This window comes from Centruroides sculpturatus, unplaced genomic scaffold (genome assembly GCF_000671375.1).
Source record: "Centruroides sculpturatus isolate CEXI.00-Female unplaced genomic scaffold, Cexi_2.0 scaffold110, whole genome shotgun sequence".
NCBI classification, from domain to species: Eukaryota; Metazoa; Arthropoda; class Arachnida; order Scorpiones; family Buthidae; genus Centruroides; species Centruroides sculpturatus.
In genome coordinates this window covers 550,972-568,732 of record NW_019384339.1, presented here as the reverse complement: position 1 = coordinate 568,732, position 17,761 = coordinate 550,972, and the positions used below count along the sequence as shown (strand labels likewise).

Here is a 17,761-nt window from a genome sequence, read left to right as displayed (position 1 = left end):
TTTGTTAATTATAAAAACTTTTACATTAAAATTATATTTTTAATTTTAAACTATTTACCATCTTCTGTTATTTCTTGTGTCACAATTATGACACTGTTATTGCTGTTGTGAAGAGTGACGACACGACGAGAATCTGGTGACACTCTCGGACGACCAAACAGATTTACTTTGTGAGCCAGAACTGTATCTGTTAAGTAATCTAGAACAATTTGTCCAGTTGGTTTATCCGTGATGGGTTCAGCACATTCCAAAATCACAAAACCACCTGAGAAAATTAATTTTTAGTTATGCAGTAAGAAAATTTTTAACATTGTTGGGATGTTTAAAAATTTACCTAGAGAGGAGAAGTCTGCATTTTTAGGCACACAGTTGTATGGTGTCAAATCTACAGTTTTACTATATTTCATTGACTGTAGATCTAGCTTATACATTCCCCTCTGATTAGTATGGACCACATAACCGTACTTCCAACTGTGTTTGAAGTCTTGAGTAGAAGGAATGAAAAGTCCACTAACCTAAAATGACAATTAAATTTCAAGAATATGAATCTTAAATTTAATAATTTCCAAACAAAAAGTTTATTGGCAGAGAATACCAGATCAAAGTGACCGTCGACTGGCTCTGGATGAACAGTATGATGCTTTTTTTTCTGACTGGCATCTCTAATGATCTGAATGGTTTTGGTGCCTCGGTCCTGTGGTCCTCTCCAACATAAAACCCAAACTTGATCAAAATGTGGTACATAGTGCAAATCAATTGGGTATTTATCCGTCACAACAACCTGTATTAAATATAAGTTTGTTAATTAGTTATTGGATTAATCTATATCAAACTCAAGTAATTAAAACTTTCTTAAAAAGGTTTTGTAAAACTTACATCAACCACAACCATTTGGATGCGTGATATTATTAATATTCTGTCTTTTGAAGGTTGCGAAACATAGATGTAACGGTCAGCAACGTTAATGGCTCTACCCCAAGAACAGTTAATGCCTCTGTCTCCACATACGTATTCTTGTGTACCAGGGATTATGTCTGTGCTCTGAATCTGATGATACAGTCGACAGTTATCGGGATTGTACACAGACATTCCCCAGTCATGAAAGACAAAGAATCTGCGTTCTTCAGACAGTGCTAGAAGAATGTGACATATTAATCTAAAACTCTAAAAATATTTTTAAAAATAGTACAAAGACGTATTTAAACAGATTAATAATAATTATATCATATATTTTTGGATATAAATTGGACATTATCCGAATATTGTGGTAAACAGGGTTAAAATTCCAGGTCAGACTGATTGCTTCTGTCAGAATATTCTAAATTATTTAATTAAATTTCAAAGCACAAAATACCTTTAGACTAAATAATCTGGATTTTACATAATTATGAGCTAGAATTAAATGTATCTGTCCTATTTATTAGAAATGCTTTTTTAAAAATTGCCAGAACAAATTTACTTTTACAAAAAAAAAATGTATTTATTAATTTTATCATTGTGCCACTGCTAGAAGACTATTTTAACTTTTATGCATTGGAAGGCGGACGAGTAGCCTACAATAAAAGGTCGACTTTGCCATGGAATTGTTATTACCTCAACAGCGTGTGAAGGGACCAAATGAAATTGACTCATCCTGTATGTATAGTCTCAAGAAATATATTTTTTTGTAAAAATATTAGAAATGCTGTTATATCAAATTTTATTAATTTAAAAATTCACAGAAATAGTCTAAGAAATTCATGTTGTTCAGCTTATGTTTAAATATATATTGTACTATTTTTACACACATACAACATTATGTTATTTTTAACTATAATTTTTAAAAATCTACTAAAGAGAATTACTATAGTTCCAAACACAACTTCAAATACTGAAATCAATTCTGTGTTAGAGTTCTAGGCTAAATTTTTAATTTTCTAATAATGATGATAAACACATGATATAGGGGATAATTTTATGGCTCTGATAATCTTTCCTGCCATTCTCTTCTATATTCTGTTGAATAAGCTAAGCATAGAAATCATTTGAGTTAGCACTAATGTAGGTATCCCTCCATGTCAAAATCCAATATGATATCTATGTTAAGTAGAGATGGCTGTTAAAGCCATGTTAATTAAAACTTCTGCCACAAATATAAAGGGATTGCTACAATTAATTTTGCATAATAATCTTTTGATTATAAAATTTGTTCATATAAAAAGCAAATATTAAATGCTACAGAATGATTATAATTTTAAATTTGTATTACCATTTAATTATCTTTAAAATAATTCTCTTCTAATTTTATAAAATTCACCATGCAATATTTTCTCTAATCTGATGCAGGTCCTAATTCTCAAAAACCACAAGACCAAAAAAGTTTGTTGGCAAATATAATGCTTGCTTATATCTAACAATGTAATCCTGTGAACAACATCTATTAAAGACTGGCAAAGGATATGGAATAATAAGGAAACCAAACACAACAAAAACCAGAGAAGGCCAAATAGACATTAATCACAACAGAAGGATGTGTTGTCATAGGAGCCATAGGAGAAGTGACGCAAGGCAGGGCAGTAAATTAAATGTTCAAATCTAACATGCTAACATAATGACAATTGAATGAAATTAACTTTACTATGCATCATTTTATTTTAGCATAAACAAGTGTTTTTAGCTTATTTAATTAGCCATCACCAGGTTCTAACTGCATTATTTATCAAATTCTAGAACACTGATTCAAAAATTATTCAAATGTAGGATCATAGAATATATACTAAAATGTAGTTAATTTGAATATATTTTTGTCCTTGATTCTAATGCACGTTGTAATTTCAGAGACAAAGCTCTGCCAAAAAGACATGCTACATTCGAGTAACTACAGTAAACCAGCAATAACTTACAGTGAACTCTCAAAGGACTGAGATAAATTGTTCACTATATACATAAATAACAGCAAGGATCAACAAAATTGTTCACTATATCAGATGGTCACTACACCAAGAATGCACTCTAGTTCATTCTAATCAATTATACTCTTCAGATTTGTTCTTTTCAACATTTTTTATTACATACATATATATAATTATATATTATATACAATGGTGGCTCTTTCATAAGTACTACAGAGCTGCAGCCCCTCCAGATAATAAAACAGGAACTTTTATTTTATCACTATTCTTTAATTTTTATTTATATATATATATTATATATTTACTTACAATAGATAATTTATCGATTTTAGTTTTATTAATGATATAATTTTTTCAATCCATATTGATTTTTTTGTTTTTTACTTTTATTGCTGCAGCCTACAAATTCTTACGAGCAACTGCTGATTACATATTTTTCTCTTTAGTGATGAGAACAATTAATTATCAGTTCATTGTATTTAAAGAGTTCTAATAAAAATTTAGATTTAACATGATTAAACTTATATCTTCAATCTGGTACAATATCCTCTTATTATTACATACATTTCCTGAATATTTAGTTGAAACACTTAAAGAATTGTTTTAAGAAAATTATGATGTGAACTTAGATTGATTTGAATTTATTAACATATTAGAATAACACTTATAGTGGGGATTCTGTGGCCATTGAATTGAACAAGTAATATGGTATGGGCTCCCAAATTCCAAACTTGTCACAGTTTTTCTTTCTTTTGACATTCTCTTTGAGAATGCTTTGGAGCAATGTCAAACAGAATGTCTCTTCTCTATCTTGTAATAAATCTTCTGATAAATTCAACCCTATTTTAACTGATTTGTTAGAATAAACTTATTGACTTCTGGAAACTGTTAAGCATAAACTTATTTGGATTATTGACTGCATTAATTTTAAGATAAGCCGATCTTACAATAACATCTAAAAATGGCTACTGGAGACTCTAGTGATTCCTAAATATCAAAATAGAATATGACATCCAGAAGAACATAGAAAAAAATTAGAATCTATATAAAAAATAAAGAGAAATGTTCAGATAAGTTCTAACTAGCATGCATAGCACAAATTCCATATGTACAGTATACACTACTTAGAACTTAACTCTGTGGCCACGTACTGTTAGCAGTTCAATATTGCTTTACAGTTCTCGGAGAATATAAGTTTGATAACCAATGACAGATACAGTATTGTGTGTAAAATTATTTAATAATAGATTTAATGTGAAAGTAATTGTTCCCTTGGACATAGATAAATGTATTATATATTTCATTGACTTCTTGGATATTTTAACTGGTCATGTTCTTGCATTGCATACAATCAATAATTTTCTAAAAAATTCAAGTTATTAATTACAGTTCCAAATTGCAAAATATACAAAGATTATTCTTCTAAAATAATTTAAATCTAGTAATTTTTTATATTTATTTAAATCTCTCATGGTCAAACTGTGTGTTTCATTTTATGTTTAACTTTATTTTATCTTCAATTATAGTAAGACAAATGTTTGTTATTAAAACTGTACTCACTTGGAGTAGGCTGGTCTTGTACAACTAATGAACTTATGTCACGTGTTGTTCCTGCAGGATTAGTTGCCACACACATGTATGCACCTGTATCGCTATACATGATTTTTCCTACTACAAGAGCCGTGCTGTTACCTGCAAGTCAAATGTAATTAATAACATTGAAAATATATTATGAAATTTAACATCTTTTATTAACTAACTTGCCTATTATTTTGTATTTTTCGTTATTCATTTTTAATTCTTCATCGTTCTTCAGCCATGTTACTTTGGGCATTGGAATTCCACTCACGTGACATTCCATTTCCGCTAATTCTCCCGGAGCGTGATATTGTAACTTGGGAACAACATGAACTTCCGGAACACCTTTGTTGTGAGTAAGTTTATTTTTCTTTATCTTATATGTTTAAACTTAATAAAAACTTTGCAAAAAATATATATTAAAATGAACTTACTCTCTACATGTAATACATGAGTTTGGATGACATCCTGATTACGCTGTGCGTGGCATGTGTATTTTCCAGCATGTATCAGTTGTACATTGGTCAAATAAAGAGAACCATCAATAAAAACCTTTTGAGAAAACAATTATAATTGTAAAGGTTATTAAATATTATTTTAAAAAACCACTCAAGTTCTAGAATTATTCTATTCTAAATAATATAAAAGAAATTTCATTAATTGTTGTTTGTTTTAAAATAATTAACATACTTTAAAAATTATTTTAAAACAAACAACAATTAAACATACTTTAAAAAATCTTGAATGTCAAATATATTTTCAATATTCCATACATAAATCTATAAACTTACTCATGCATTATGATAAAGATAATAAATAGTAGTAAAAATATTATCTCCATTTTAATCAAAAATTCAAATTTGATTATAATTGCAATAGAAATTAAATGTTTTCAGGTCAAAAAACTTTTTTTATAATAGAAATAAATTGTAGATCAAATTTTGTTCATTTTTAAAAATTCATCCGATAAATTAATTTTACCTTTAAACAATCCTAAGACTAATAAATATGCATAAATTTCCAATAATAGAAACACTAAAATATAACACAACCATGGTATTAAACTGTAAATTTTTTTCCCTCATGAATTAGCAAAAGGTTTTTTTCAAAATGTCTTGTCTTTTGGCTGTTTATAAAATAGAAATTCTTACTTTAATCTCTTCTTCTGTGAGGACCGAAAGGTCCAAATCATTTCTTCTCCAGACAATGGGCGGCGGAGGAGTTCCAGTCACGTCACATTTGATTTCGACATTATCTCCTATCCGTGCAGTAACATGATTGATTTCTAGACCCTTATCTAATGATACCACAGAGACACCTGAATTTAAAAATCACATTATGGCATTAAAACATCTTATATTAATAATAATAGAAAATAAACTTAAATTTGTCTTAGCAACAACTTTTACAGTATTTTATATAATTTTTGCATTAATCAGTTGTTGTCTGTTTAGAGTATGTTTTGACATTACTAATTTACTTATAAGAAATTAGTAATGTCAAAAATAAATAGTAGTAAAAAGTAAGCAAGAAATTAATCACAATTATTTAAATTATGCATGCTTAAAAAATGTATAAATTATCCACAAAGAATCTCATCCACATGGTATAAATTATATTCTACAAGTTGCAAACATTATCTAAAATGGAAATTTATTGCATAATAATTTTTGTTAATTAAAATTTATATTCAAAGTAGTGTTTAGATTAAGTAGATAAAAAGTTTTCATGTATAAAACTTGAGAAAATTGCTTCAAGAGACCTGCATTGAGTTTGAGTAGTCTGTCAAATTTTTAAATAATTGATTTGGGTCAATTTTCTGCATCATTACTTGTTCACTTTTACTTAATTAAATATTGTGGTACAAATACATAGCTTAAAAGAATTTATCCAATTTGAATCGAGATTAAATATATATGAAAGACGTTCGAGGTTGCTTTTGCATTTATACATTTTTATTTAGTTTAATTTCAATAAATTTACATATAAAGTAATTGGTAGTTTAAATGCAAATCGAATGCGAGCAGGTGCCGAGTCAATCAATAGTAATTATTCCGTTGCAAAACGAACGGTTCTATTAGCAGAGCAACGAAAGATTGGACAACTTACTGTATAACTTACTAAAAGCAAGATAGAACTCGTTGATGTTTAATTGTCCATCGTGATCCGTGTCGTCGAACAGCAGCATGTCCGCCAGGATGCAGAACGTCGACAGCTGGCCGAGGTGGTCTTTGGCGGCTGCCTGCCAGAGTTCTTCGGCCTCCAAAAGTCCATCGTTATTCTGGTCGTAATGGGAAAACATAATGCTCACCAGGTACTCATTACCTAAGAAAACATGAGATTTAACATTAAGAATAATTTGTAGGCAGAATAATAAACAAATAATTGATCTAGATTAATGCAGATTTGAATTATGTAGAGTATGGTATGGCATAACGTGCAAAAGTTGTAAGAGAAAAATAATAAGTTCAGTTCCCTCCAGAGTTTGACGAACTTCCATGTGGTCAATAAATTATAAATGTTTGAAAAATTTATAATTCTCTCTCTATCTTAAAAACTGTATAGTATGACTTGTTTAAAAATTTATTTTAATTACATCTCAACACCTAAAAACAAGATTAAGCATCACTTTTTAACTAAATTGGACTTTTATAGAAAGAAAAACTTTTTTGATAAAGAAAATATAACAAAAAAATTTAATTACATTATCAATTTTTAAAATATTTCAAGAACGTTAGAAAAAGTCAACATTAGATATCTTACCCAAATTTTATTGAAAGTTATTAAAATTTCTATATATTTATTTTTTTTTTAACTTTTTTCATAAATTTTGTTCTATTTTATTTTTTAATAGTATATCCTGTGGAAATTAACTTTAAATATTTAATAAAATAAACTTTAAATAGTAAATATAGTTTTTACACAAAATTACTTAATTTTTTTCATTTGTATCTTTTAAACATCTATCAAATGCAATATTACAATTACAGTTTATATTAAATTACCTCGATACATATAATTCATTTAACATTATTTACCAGATTTTTTATTATCCATGAGTTTAGCATTATTGTAAAGTAAGAGATTCTCCTTCATAAAATCGTATTCGTCTTGGGGGCAGTCTCGATCGCTGACCGTTTCAGTCGTCGTCGAGAGCTGCATCTCCGGCTGCGGTAGATTGGTCCAGGAGGTGGGTGCTTCGGTCTTCTTTTCGTGGTCGGCATCGTTCAAGATCTCGGCTGCGTGACAATTTAAGAGAGTGTAATTTAATAAATTACACTTTACTAGATATTACAAAATCATGCAAATTAAATAAAAATGCTAAATTTGATTAATAACTGTATAATTTAATAGAAATTTATTATTGTCGAAATGATTTAAATAATGAAGGAGAAGACAAAGTGACAAGAGACAAGTTAAGTAATTTATGTCTTGTTTATAAAAGCAATTTAAATTTTAAGAAGGAATTTTTAAAAACTGGATAAATGTTGGCAACAAAATGATGACTTTTACATATTCTATCTTTTTCGTGTTCTATTCGATAAATTATCATCAACAAGAATTAAACGTCACAAATGCTGGTGTTTTGATAATTAATCCTTTAAAAAAAAGTCTATTATAAGCACATAATATAAACAAGTATGACAAAAAAAATCAAAATAATTTCTCAAGAGCACTTAATGAGGGGGAAAACAAAAATCTCTCCAGTGTTTCACCAAAAGTTAAACCTTTCTAAACTCATATATTCTCCTATATTAAATTAATCTTTCTTGAAATCATGTCGTCCGCTTGATTTGTACATTAAAGAACTTTTCATCTCCATTACACTCCATTCATTTTTCTACTAAATTATCTTTTTTTCTTCTTCTTCTTTTTTAAGTAATTGAGAAAGGCTGAATTTGAAGTTGAATATATTCTGATTAATGAATTCCTAAAGAACTTGATATTATTATTATTTTTTCCCTGGTAAGTAATAAAACTATAAAAAAAATTTTATTTTTATAAAAATTCTAATTAAAAATTAATCTTGTATAAACTGTACTAGATTTTTTTATTCCTTTGTATTAAATAATTTACTCGTGACAAAAAAAATATAAGACTATATAATGGCAAAAACAACTCAGATAACTTTTATTCTAAATATCCAAACAACAATTTCTTATGACAATAACTAATTTTCAAACAGAATTCAGTTAGTTAAATATTCATTAAAAATTTGAAAAAATAATTAAAAATTTTTTGTTTGTTCTTTAAGTTAACAGAAGCACTGTTCTAAATTAATAATTTAAAATAAATATAAAATAATGAAATATGATCCGAAGTTCATAATAAGAAGGTTATGGTCGGTATTTCCAATCATTTTTATTCTTTCTTTCCTCTTGTTTTTCTGTTGATAGAAACAAAAATAAATAATTCCATTTGTGTAGAAAAACAAACATTGACATACAGTAAAATGAAACAAGATACCAAAGAACAGAAAACTGATCTTTTAAGACAAATAAAATATTGAAAAAGGAAACAACTTCTTAAAAATTTTATTATATACATCTTTCCGTTTTATCTTCTGTGGCTACAGAAGTCTAATCATATTAAGATAATCCAATTTACCTCTTTCAAAACTTTTTTATTAATTTATTAAAAATTTTTTAATATAAAATGTAGCAAATGAGACAAATCATATTGAGGTGTTTGCAGGGAAATATATATATATATATTTTTTTTTCCTGGCATAGAATGCTATATAGTTTACTTGTACAGGCACCAATTGACTGATGCCTTCATAAATTTTGATAGTTTCTCAAAGACTGTTTTCTTCTTTCTGCCTTATAGCATATTAATGAGTTATAACTCTACAAAATATCATTTCGACTCTATAATTTTATTTGTAACAATATGGTTACAGTTCTTTGACATATGAAATTTTATCCAATAACATGATGAGTTATTAATGAAATGTTCTCAGACATTAATTATTTCTGATATAAATCTCCTTTCCAGATTTGATTAAGATAAGCTTACTAAAAGGAAGAAAAATAAACAGCAGATGAGAAATATTAATCTAGAACAGCTGCCTATCATTCTTTTATATTTATATAAGCCTCGTATTTAAATAAATATAATTTCCAATGATTAATATATTAGTTTTCTCTACTTTTAAATAGTTCATTGCTTGTTAAATGTCTTGGGATTTAAAGAATGGCATTTATAATTCAATATTTTTTTCTATTTATATAAGTATTGATTTTCTGGTCATTTTCTTTGAATAGAAAAGAATCAATAAATGTTTCTCTAAGTTAAAAAATAATTAACGAAAAAGAAAGTAAAATTAATCTGTATTTAAGATAAAATAATATATTAATTTTATTATTAATTATTTCAGAACTAGAAAACCAGATTCGGGTTCTCGACATCTCTCTTAATCACTTCTGTAATTACGAAGGAATTATTAATTTGAATTTTTATATATAAATATAATCAGCATTACAGATTAATGAGTTAACTTAATTTAATCTAATATATATGGGAATGGAACTGGAGATATAATTTAATACTAATAAAGGTGGAAACATGGTAATATTAAATTTTTATACATTAATCAAATGACTTTATTAATACTGTAGTTAAAAATATAATTTTATTAAATTCTGTCCAAGAAAAACAGAAATAATATATTAATGTAATTAATTTTATAGAAGTTTCATCTACCTTTCTTAGAACAGTCTCCTTTATGGTCAATTGTAAGGGTTTTTCCAGTAAGGCATGAAGCCCTATGAAGTTCGCAGTGATTAATGTAATATTTTCCATCGGAACCGCAAATTGGCTTCTTTCTTTTCTTGCAAAACCTCTGACAGACACAGACTGCTTCGCCCAGTTGATTCACTTCACACTGTCTACCTCTTCCGCAGACCGTAGTGTCACAGGGATCTAAAAATACTTAGTGTTAAATGGATTATCCTACTTCTGTGTCATCTATTCATTAACAAAGTTTCATTAGAACAAAATTATATGAGATAGCCCCAAATGTTTTTAGTCCTTTACACTCATCTTCAGAGAAAGTTTATAGCTTGTGTTCCCTTGGAGATAAATCTATTTAAGACTCTTATATAATTTTGCTCTAATGAAACAGTGTTAAAATAGATTTTGATAATTTTTATGCTTAAAATGTGATGAAAGATGATTTTATTAAATTAAAAGTATAAAGGAAACACATCAAACAAATAAAATTTAAGATAGGAAAATAAATTATATTCATTTTACTCAAAAGATGATAATTACTGATGTCTACATTCCTGTTAAATCCTTAGCTTGAATATTAGTTTCATTTATTGATATTTTCCTCTTAATTAAAATGAAGAATAAGTTAATTATCTTGTAGGACATTGTCTAGAACAGAATACATTTCAACACCCCAGCAATATCATAATTTCAACACATTTACATAAGTTAAATCCTTACTATAATATTTTACTTAAGTTCTTTCAGAAAATTAAATAATATAAGCTAAATTATATGCAGGAAACTTTTTAGATGTTAGAATTTTCCATTAAAGATTATAAAATATATACTTTATTTTTTCCTTCTTCTAACTGTAATGAATAATAATATTAAACTTTCTTTAAAAAAAAAGGGCAGTTTTTAAACTATAATTCAGTATTAAAAGAAAATCTATTGCACTTTAATGTAAGCTTATCTAAACTGATAAATCAAAACAGTAAGTTATAATAGAAGAAAGGACTTTCTCTCTCTCTCTCTCTCTCTCTCTTATGGTAATAGAAGTAGAAAATACAAAAAGTATATAGAGCAGCAGCGGGGACGTAACAAATCAATACAGATGAATTATTATCTCGATAAAACGTATTGCAAGATTTTGTGAAGTACCAAGATGATTTTAACGAAAATTGAGGAGAAATAACTCAGACGTAAAACAAAAATTGTTCCAAAGTAGGATGGATTTTTGGGAGTTATATAGTGAAGACCGCTACCAGAAAATAATGTTTTGGAGGAGAAGTAAGGGAGAAGGGGAAAAAAGTTAACAATGGAGGGGGGACTTTTTAAAGGTTTAAGAAGAAAAAACTTCACTAAGTTTCAAAATAAAAAAACATTATACCTTCCGATTTAAAGACGCGGTTCGGCGTTTTTATTACGTTAATCGACGTCGCCCAGTTTTAAATCCGATTATAATATTCTTCGATTGTCATTTAAATTTCGACTTTAACGTATTTTTTACTGCGCATTGTTTTGCCGTCTTTTTTAAAGAAAAATTTACCAATTAAAATCTAAAATTTGAATTTAAAAATATGACCAATTTAGAGCTATGCATACAAGAAAAGCTTTACCAATAAGAGAGGTGGAAATTTTAAATTCGAATTTCTGCATTGTTACGTCAAAAATGGCCAATTAGTCGCGGTGTTTCAAATTGGAAATTAATTATAATAATTTATGTACGACCAATAGGAAGATTTATTTACTTTTACATTTAAAAAAAAAACAAGTTGAGCTGTAGTAGGGAAGACATTTTAAATTTAAATATTTATCGATTAATAAATGCTTTTTGCTATTAATTTTAACGATAGTTAACGACTGGAGGTCTGTAATATTTACTTTTGGATATACTTCACGAGACAGAATACCAAACAAACGAGCTAAACTCATCTAAACATTATTCTACATTTATAATGTTTAATTTATGGTGTTGGAGTAATAAATGGTTTCTAGTATTGAACTAATGAGTTCGTGTTTAATGATGGATTCTCTCTTCACTTATTCCATTTAGAAATCTATTCCGGAAACTAATCGTAATCATAAATTAAGTTTTCAACTGACTTCGTATTATTAAAAGTTTGAAATCCTGTACATATTTCTGCTCTTTTTTCCTCTTTAATTTATATTCAGTAAAGACTTCGTAAGCTTGAGAATGTTTTTAAAAACTGCACTTTACTAATAATTGCTGAAAAAAATTCCATACAAGATAAAATTTATCGTGAAACAATATCCTCATTCTTTCAGAAAATATCGCAAACCAAAGCTCCTTAGAGGAAATATGAAGAAAATAAAAAGTAAGAATCTCTAGATGGATAGCCAAAGGCAAAAATTCCATCTGGAATGATCCTTTTGATATCCTTTGCCAATTCTTCGTGTGTCATTTCAACTTTAGAAGTTGTCATCTACATTATAAGTAATGGTCTCTGTTCCTTTATTGTGCTTAGGTTACTACTGTTTGATCACCCTGTTCAAACACTCCGATTCGTTCCGACACAAGAATGCAATGTAGCTCCCAAAACCCGTCATTAGCCTTAAATAACTACCTATTAAATCTCGTTTACAGATGAAGTTAGTAGGGACACCTAGGGAATAAGCAATGCCAAGTTCAAGATTGCTTCTACTTGTATAAACGATTAAAACGCATCCGTTAATTGATCAGGAATCGTCTCATTGGTTACTCTCTGCAGTGTTTAAATTAAGATCGTTCGCTAATTGGTCGTTACTTAAGAAGAAATTCGTTGATTAGTTCCCTACTTAAAAAAAATCCACTTTACTATCGTAATAAAATTTCATTTTAGACAGCTTCGAAGATGAATCAATTTCCTTTAAAAATTTTATTGCCGATTGGTCAATTTCCAAAAGTTTAAAATTCGAAAACTTTTTTATTATTACGTCATGTAATATAAAATAATCTATTTTTACTTCATTGTGACGCACGCTTTTAAATGAATCGATTTCACAAAACCCAATCGTTTTATTGGCTCATACACTTTTTAAAATTTACTTACGTCAAATAGCGTAGACACGCCCGATTGGTTATGACGAAACTCTTATTGGCCGAGAAACTGATTATGCGTCATTAACCGTAAGCGTCTCTATTGGTCGTTGCGTATAATGAATTTTAATATGATTGGTTAATTTAAAATTTTAAATGCTGGATCACGGGGTATATAATTTAAAATCATCTTATTGGTTGTAAACACACTTCTTGACAGTTCAATCGAAGTAAGAGCTAAGATGCAGTAGCATCACGTAAACTCTTTGTCTCGACTGGTTTTTCTATCAACAAGAAAGCTATTATTTCAAAATCGAATCTCTTAACTTTATATTTATAAAAGACTACACACAGCTTCTTCAGCCGTGTTTGTTTGTGTATGTGTGTGTGCAGTCTTTCTTGTCAAACTTTAACACGACTTCCGCAAACAGCGTTCGATCACAAAATTGGCAAGAAGCCACCAACAAGCACGGAACTACGAGAAACTATCAGAATTCTTAATAAATCGCTAACTGTTAAGTAATCCGAGCGTCTTGGAGAAGTGCAGAAGATTTAAAGATGGGCAACAATATATGAATTTGGATAGGAATATAGAGAAGTAGCGGAATTACATCACGTGAAGCTGGAGCGTATTAACGAGTTTAAGTGTCGGAGGCGATGTCTTATGAGCAGCCATCCGAATAATGCATTATCTCGGGTCAGAGAAAGAATGAACGCTTGAATGACTCACCAGTTTCGGGAGAAAGTGCTTTGGTGGCAGAAGTGTCTTCGTCTCCTTCTTCTAAGTCAACGTTCAGGAAAGATTCTCCTTCGTTGTCCACGAAGTTGTCACTGTTTCGATTATGTCGAGGCTGAAAACAATTAAAAAATTATATAATTGTCTGGCTGTAGATAATCTTAGGCAATGACATAATCTGGTGATTAACCCAAGCAAGCATCACGTCACCAAGCAAATGACCCTTTCTATTAATCCCGCGATCATCTTAATGATATAATTACCGAGATAAATCTAAAGATATCCAACCGATCATGTGATCTGTGCAGAGATCCTGCATCAGTAACCTAACGATCAATCGATAACCTAAAAATTATTAATTCAAACATTAAACAGGACCGAGAATAGAGATAACAATTAATAATACAAGGATTATTACTGTAAATATTAAAATTCGTTAAGCTTTCTGGACCATGAATAAGCAACAGATAAATAATAGAACCGTCGGAATAATTGCACCAATGCTATATTTATCATTTGCTGAATAATTATTAAGGTTATTTAATGATTGAGATATCGGAAACATGGTTCTGGTCATCACTCTTGTGTCAACCAAACATTCGCATAGCTCGCTAGTTTGATATTCAAACATTTATCTTGCTCGTCTCTACTTACCATCTGCAATTCTAAAATGAGAAATTATAGCAGGTGGATGAAATTTCCAAATATTTAATCCTTAAATGCAAACAAAACGTGCGCTTTAATTTTCGCGCTTTGAATTTTATATTGTTTAATCCTTCCCTTCAATAAATGGATTTGCAGAATATCCTAAATCGCCTTTAAAATTTAATTTAGTCGATTTGTTTAAGAGAATTTAACAACGTTTTTATTAGCAATAATTAATTAATTCATACTCTGATCGGTTAGAAAACAATTTTATCCAAATTATGAGTCTCTCGCCGTTCATTGGTTAATTTGAATTCAAAAATCCGATCGTTAATTTCAATAATTTCACTTATTGGTTATTTCCAACATTTAAAATTCGTTTAGTGGCCAGTTTAAATTTCTTGGGATAGGTTTTATTGGTTCGTTTAAATTTTGAAATTAATACGACGTTGACCAATCAGTACGATTGATCAACGTCGTATTATTCGTTTTAAAAACAAACTTTGATCAGTTTTATCGAATCGAAAACAACTACTCAATGGAAATTTTCTAACTTCAGATGATTTTAATGTTTGCATTGGACTATTTATTCTTTTTAAATTGAAAATTTAATCGCTTATCTATTAACTGAAATAATCCCCCAAGAAAAATAGCCAATCAGCGATCGACTTTCAAAAAAGTTCATTATTTAAGAAAGAAATTAATACGTATTAGCAACAACGATTGGTTAATAAGTACTTGGTTAACTAATTCAATTATTAAATTAATTTTTTAATGGAATATTCGAATTGCTTTTGCTACAATAAAAAAATAAACTAAATACAAAAAAAAATAATTTAATTTTTACAATACTTTAATTAAACCGAATGAAAGTGTTACATTGGTAAGAAGGAAAAAAATTTATTGGATGCTGGATAAACATTTTTGCATGTAGAAAAGATGGTAATCTTATTTTGAAAGCTGCAGATTCGACAATTTGACGAGTTCAAAAAAAATCAGATTTGTGGTAGACGACAGTTTATACATTCGGCTGATGGTACTTAATGAAACTAAATTAGTTTGATAAGAGGCAAGAGCCAATAAATCATCCAAAATACCATCAATCTAAAACTGTAACGATTTCTTATCTGAAGATAACATTATTACCAACATACAAAAACTTAACATCCACATATAAACGTTTCCTGAATAGAATTTAAGTAATTTTAATATTAAATTCTGATAGAATTCATAAAGTAATCCAATAAAATTATCGACCAGATGACGATGTTTACATAAATGTCTACGTGTCAGTTATGATGACCCAAATGTCAGTTAACCGTTTTATTGTAGCTTCGATGATGTTCCATAAACAATTTATAGCGTATTTAGTTACTTTTTGTTTCGTGATCTGAGTAACAGTGTGTGTATGTACGGAGGGCGGCCCAAAAGTCAGTTAACGTTCCAAATGAGATCTTCAATCTATGTTTTATAAGCAATTTATAAGCAAGACATTCTCATACATTTTCATTTACATTTTCTGGTTGTCTTGATCTAAGTAACAATCTTTGTTAACTGAGTTATGGTCCACCCTGCATGCATATATAGGCCTATAAATCATTTATTATTATTTAGTAGTTTCTAAAGTTCTCTTGTGAGTTGTTCGCGTTTGTAGGAAATGAAAAATTGAATACAAAATTTTTAAATTTAAACAGCGTAATTCGTCTTTTATCAACGTTAACGATTTTCGTTGCGTGTAAGTTGGTGAGTACTTTTTCCTTTTCCTTTTTTTTTTTCAATTAAATTTTTCTCGCTAATTACTATTTATTATATACTTTATAAAAATCTTTATAAACACATTTGTGTCTTATATATTCATAGACTTATTGATTATTTATAAGAAGTTTAATATTTTATATTCAAACCTTATATACTCTTACACTTTTTTATATATGTACTAAAGACTGTTAAGCTTCGGGAATGGGCCATTTACATATAAGACACATACGCTAGAACGGTATAAACGAGTTTTATTATGGTTTAAAATTCTGTTATCAACTCTTATTAAAGTTTAATTTTTAGCCGTTCCGATGTTAAACGATTATACTAAATAATCTTAGAGAAACGTGCACAGTTTTCGTTTATTCTGCTGTAATATTTAAAAGATAAATCGTTTTATAGCTATCTTTTCCTAGTGAAATTCTTGATATATAATTATTCAAATCAATAACCATAAATAAAGCGCTTACTGTACGTGCGTGCGTGTGCGTGTTAACGTTGTAACATTCATTCGAATATAATTTTAATTCCGTTTTATTTTAGATTAGTTTTTTCTTCTTTTGTAGGAGGGATTTTCGAGAGATTAAATATATTATAACTTAACTTAGCTGCTGTATATAATAACATATATTTAACTGAGAACAAATTATGTTTACATTTGCATATATTCATTTTATTTTTTAACAATAGTAAATTGTAAAATGAAAAAATTTAAGATGTGCTGCTGTTTTAGAAGCATTTCTTTTGATTTATATTATATTTANCACTTTAAATAAAGTTTTTAGACTTAAAAAAATTACATTATATTATTTTTACATATAGAAAAATTTATATATAAAAATAAAACCGTAAAGTTTAAAGATTTATTATAAACACATTAACGAAATGCCTGGAAGACTCTAAATAAATTTGAAAGCCACACAGGAAAAATTTCAGATACGCCTTCAAGGTATAAGAGGGGAAAAAATGTATATTAATAAAATATCGTTAATTTAATTAATATTTACCAAAGTGTTATACGTAATTAAATTACAGGAAAGGTTTATTTTATAAGAAAAATAATAACGAAAGTCTTCTTTGGCTAATTAAGTCTGGTGTTAAGTAAATAAAACTCATCGTAATGGTTTCCACGTCATACACGATTTAATTGCGCTTCCCATTAGCGTAATAAATGTAACGTTTGTTATGGTTACACGTCAAAACGGTCCTACAAATGTCATTATATCTTGCTGAGGTGAATGGCAAAAATTCCTCGACTCTACCTCAATTTAATGAACTCGATCGACTTGCAAAGCTCGATCTTTCTCTACTTACATAATAAGATGGATTAGATTTATGATTTTCTCTAACTAAATTACATTTGTTGTGGTAATGGTAATCAAATATTCAACGTAT

At 28.4% G+C, this 17,761-nt stretch overlaps 1 protein-coding gene across 3 annotated transcripts in view; it reads right to left on the bottom strand.

Annotated features, from left to right (window-relative positions):
• The window catches only part of LOC111633363 (follistatin-related protein 5-like), a 38,795-nt gene that overhangs the window by 1,633 nt on the left and 19,401 nt on the right, over positions 1-17,761 (bottom strand). The window contains exons 3-14 of one of the 3 annotated variants that reach the window (XM_023377922.1): positions 13,958-14,078; positions 10,176-10,394; positions 7,508-7,708; positions 6,579-6,794; positions 5,621-5,787; positions 4,904-5,021; positions 4,656-4,814; positions 4,452-4,583; positions 877-1,133; positions 596-781; positions 335-515; positions 59-265 (exon numbers count right to left, since the gene is read on the bottom strand). In XM_023377922.1, the coding sequence (XP_023233690.1) occupies positions 59-265; positions 335-515; positions 596-781; positions 877-1,133; positions 4,452-4,583; positions 4,656-4,814; positions 4,904-5,021; positions 5,621-5,787; positions 6,579-6,794; positions 7,508-7,708; positions 10,176-10,394; positions 13,958-14,078 (2,164 nt within the window). Of the gene's footprint in view, positions 1-58; positions 266-334; positions 516-595; positions 782-876; positions 1,134-4,451; positions 4,584-4,655; positions 4,815-4,903; positions 5,022-5,620; positions 5,788-6,578; positions 6,795-7,507; positions 7,709-10,175; positions 10,395-11,577; positions 11,709-13,957; positions 14,079-17,761 lie in introns of those variants that run through there. The other 2 variants (XM_023377929.1, XM_023377935.1) reach the window with 2 other exon arrangements.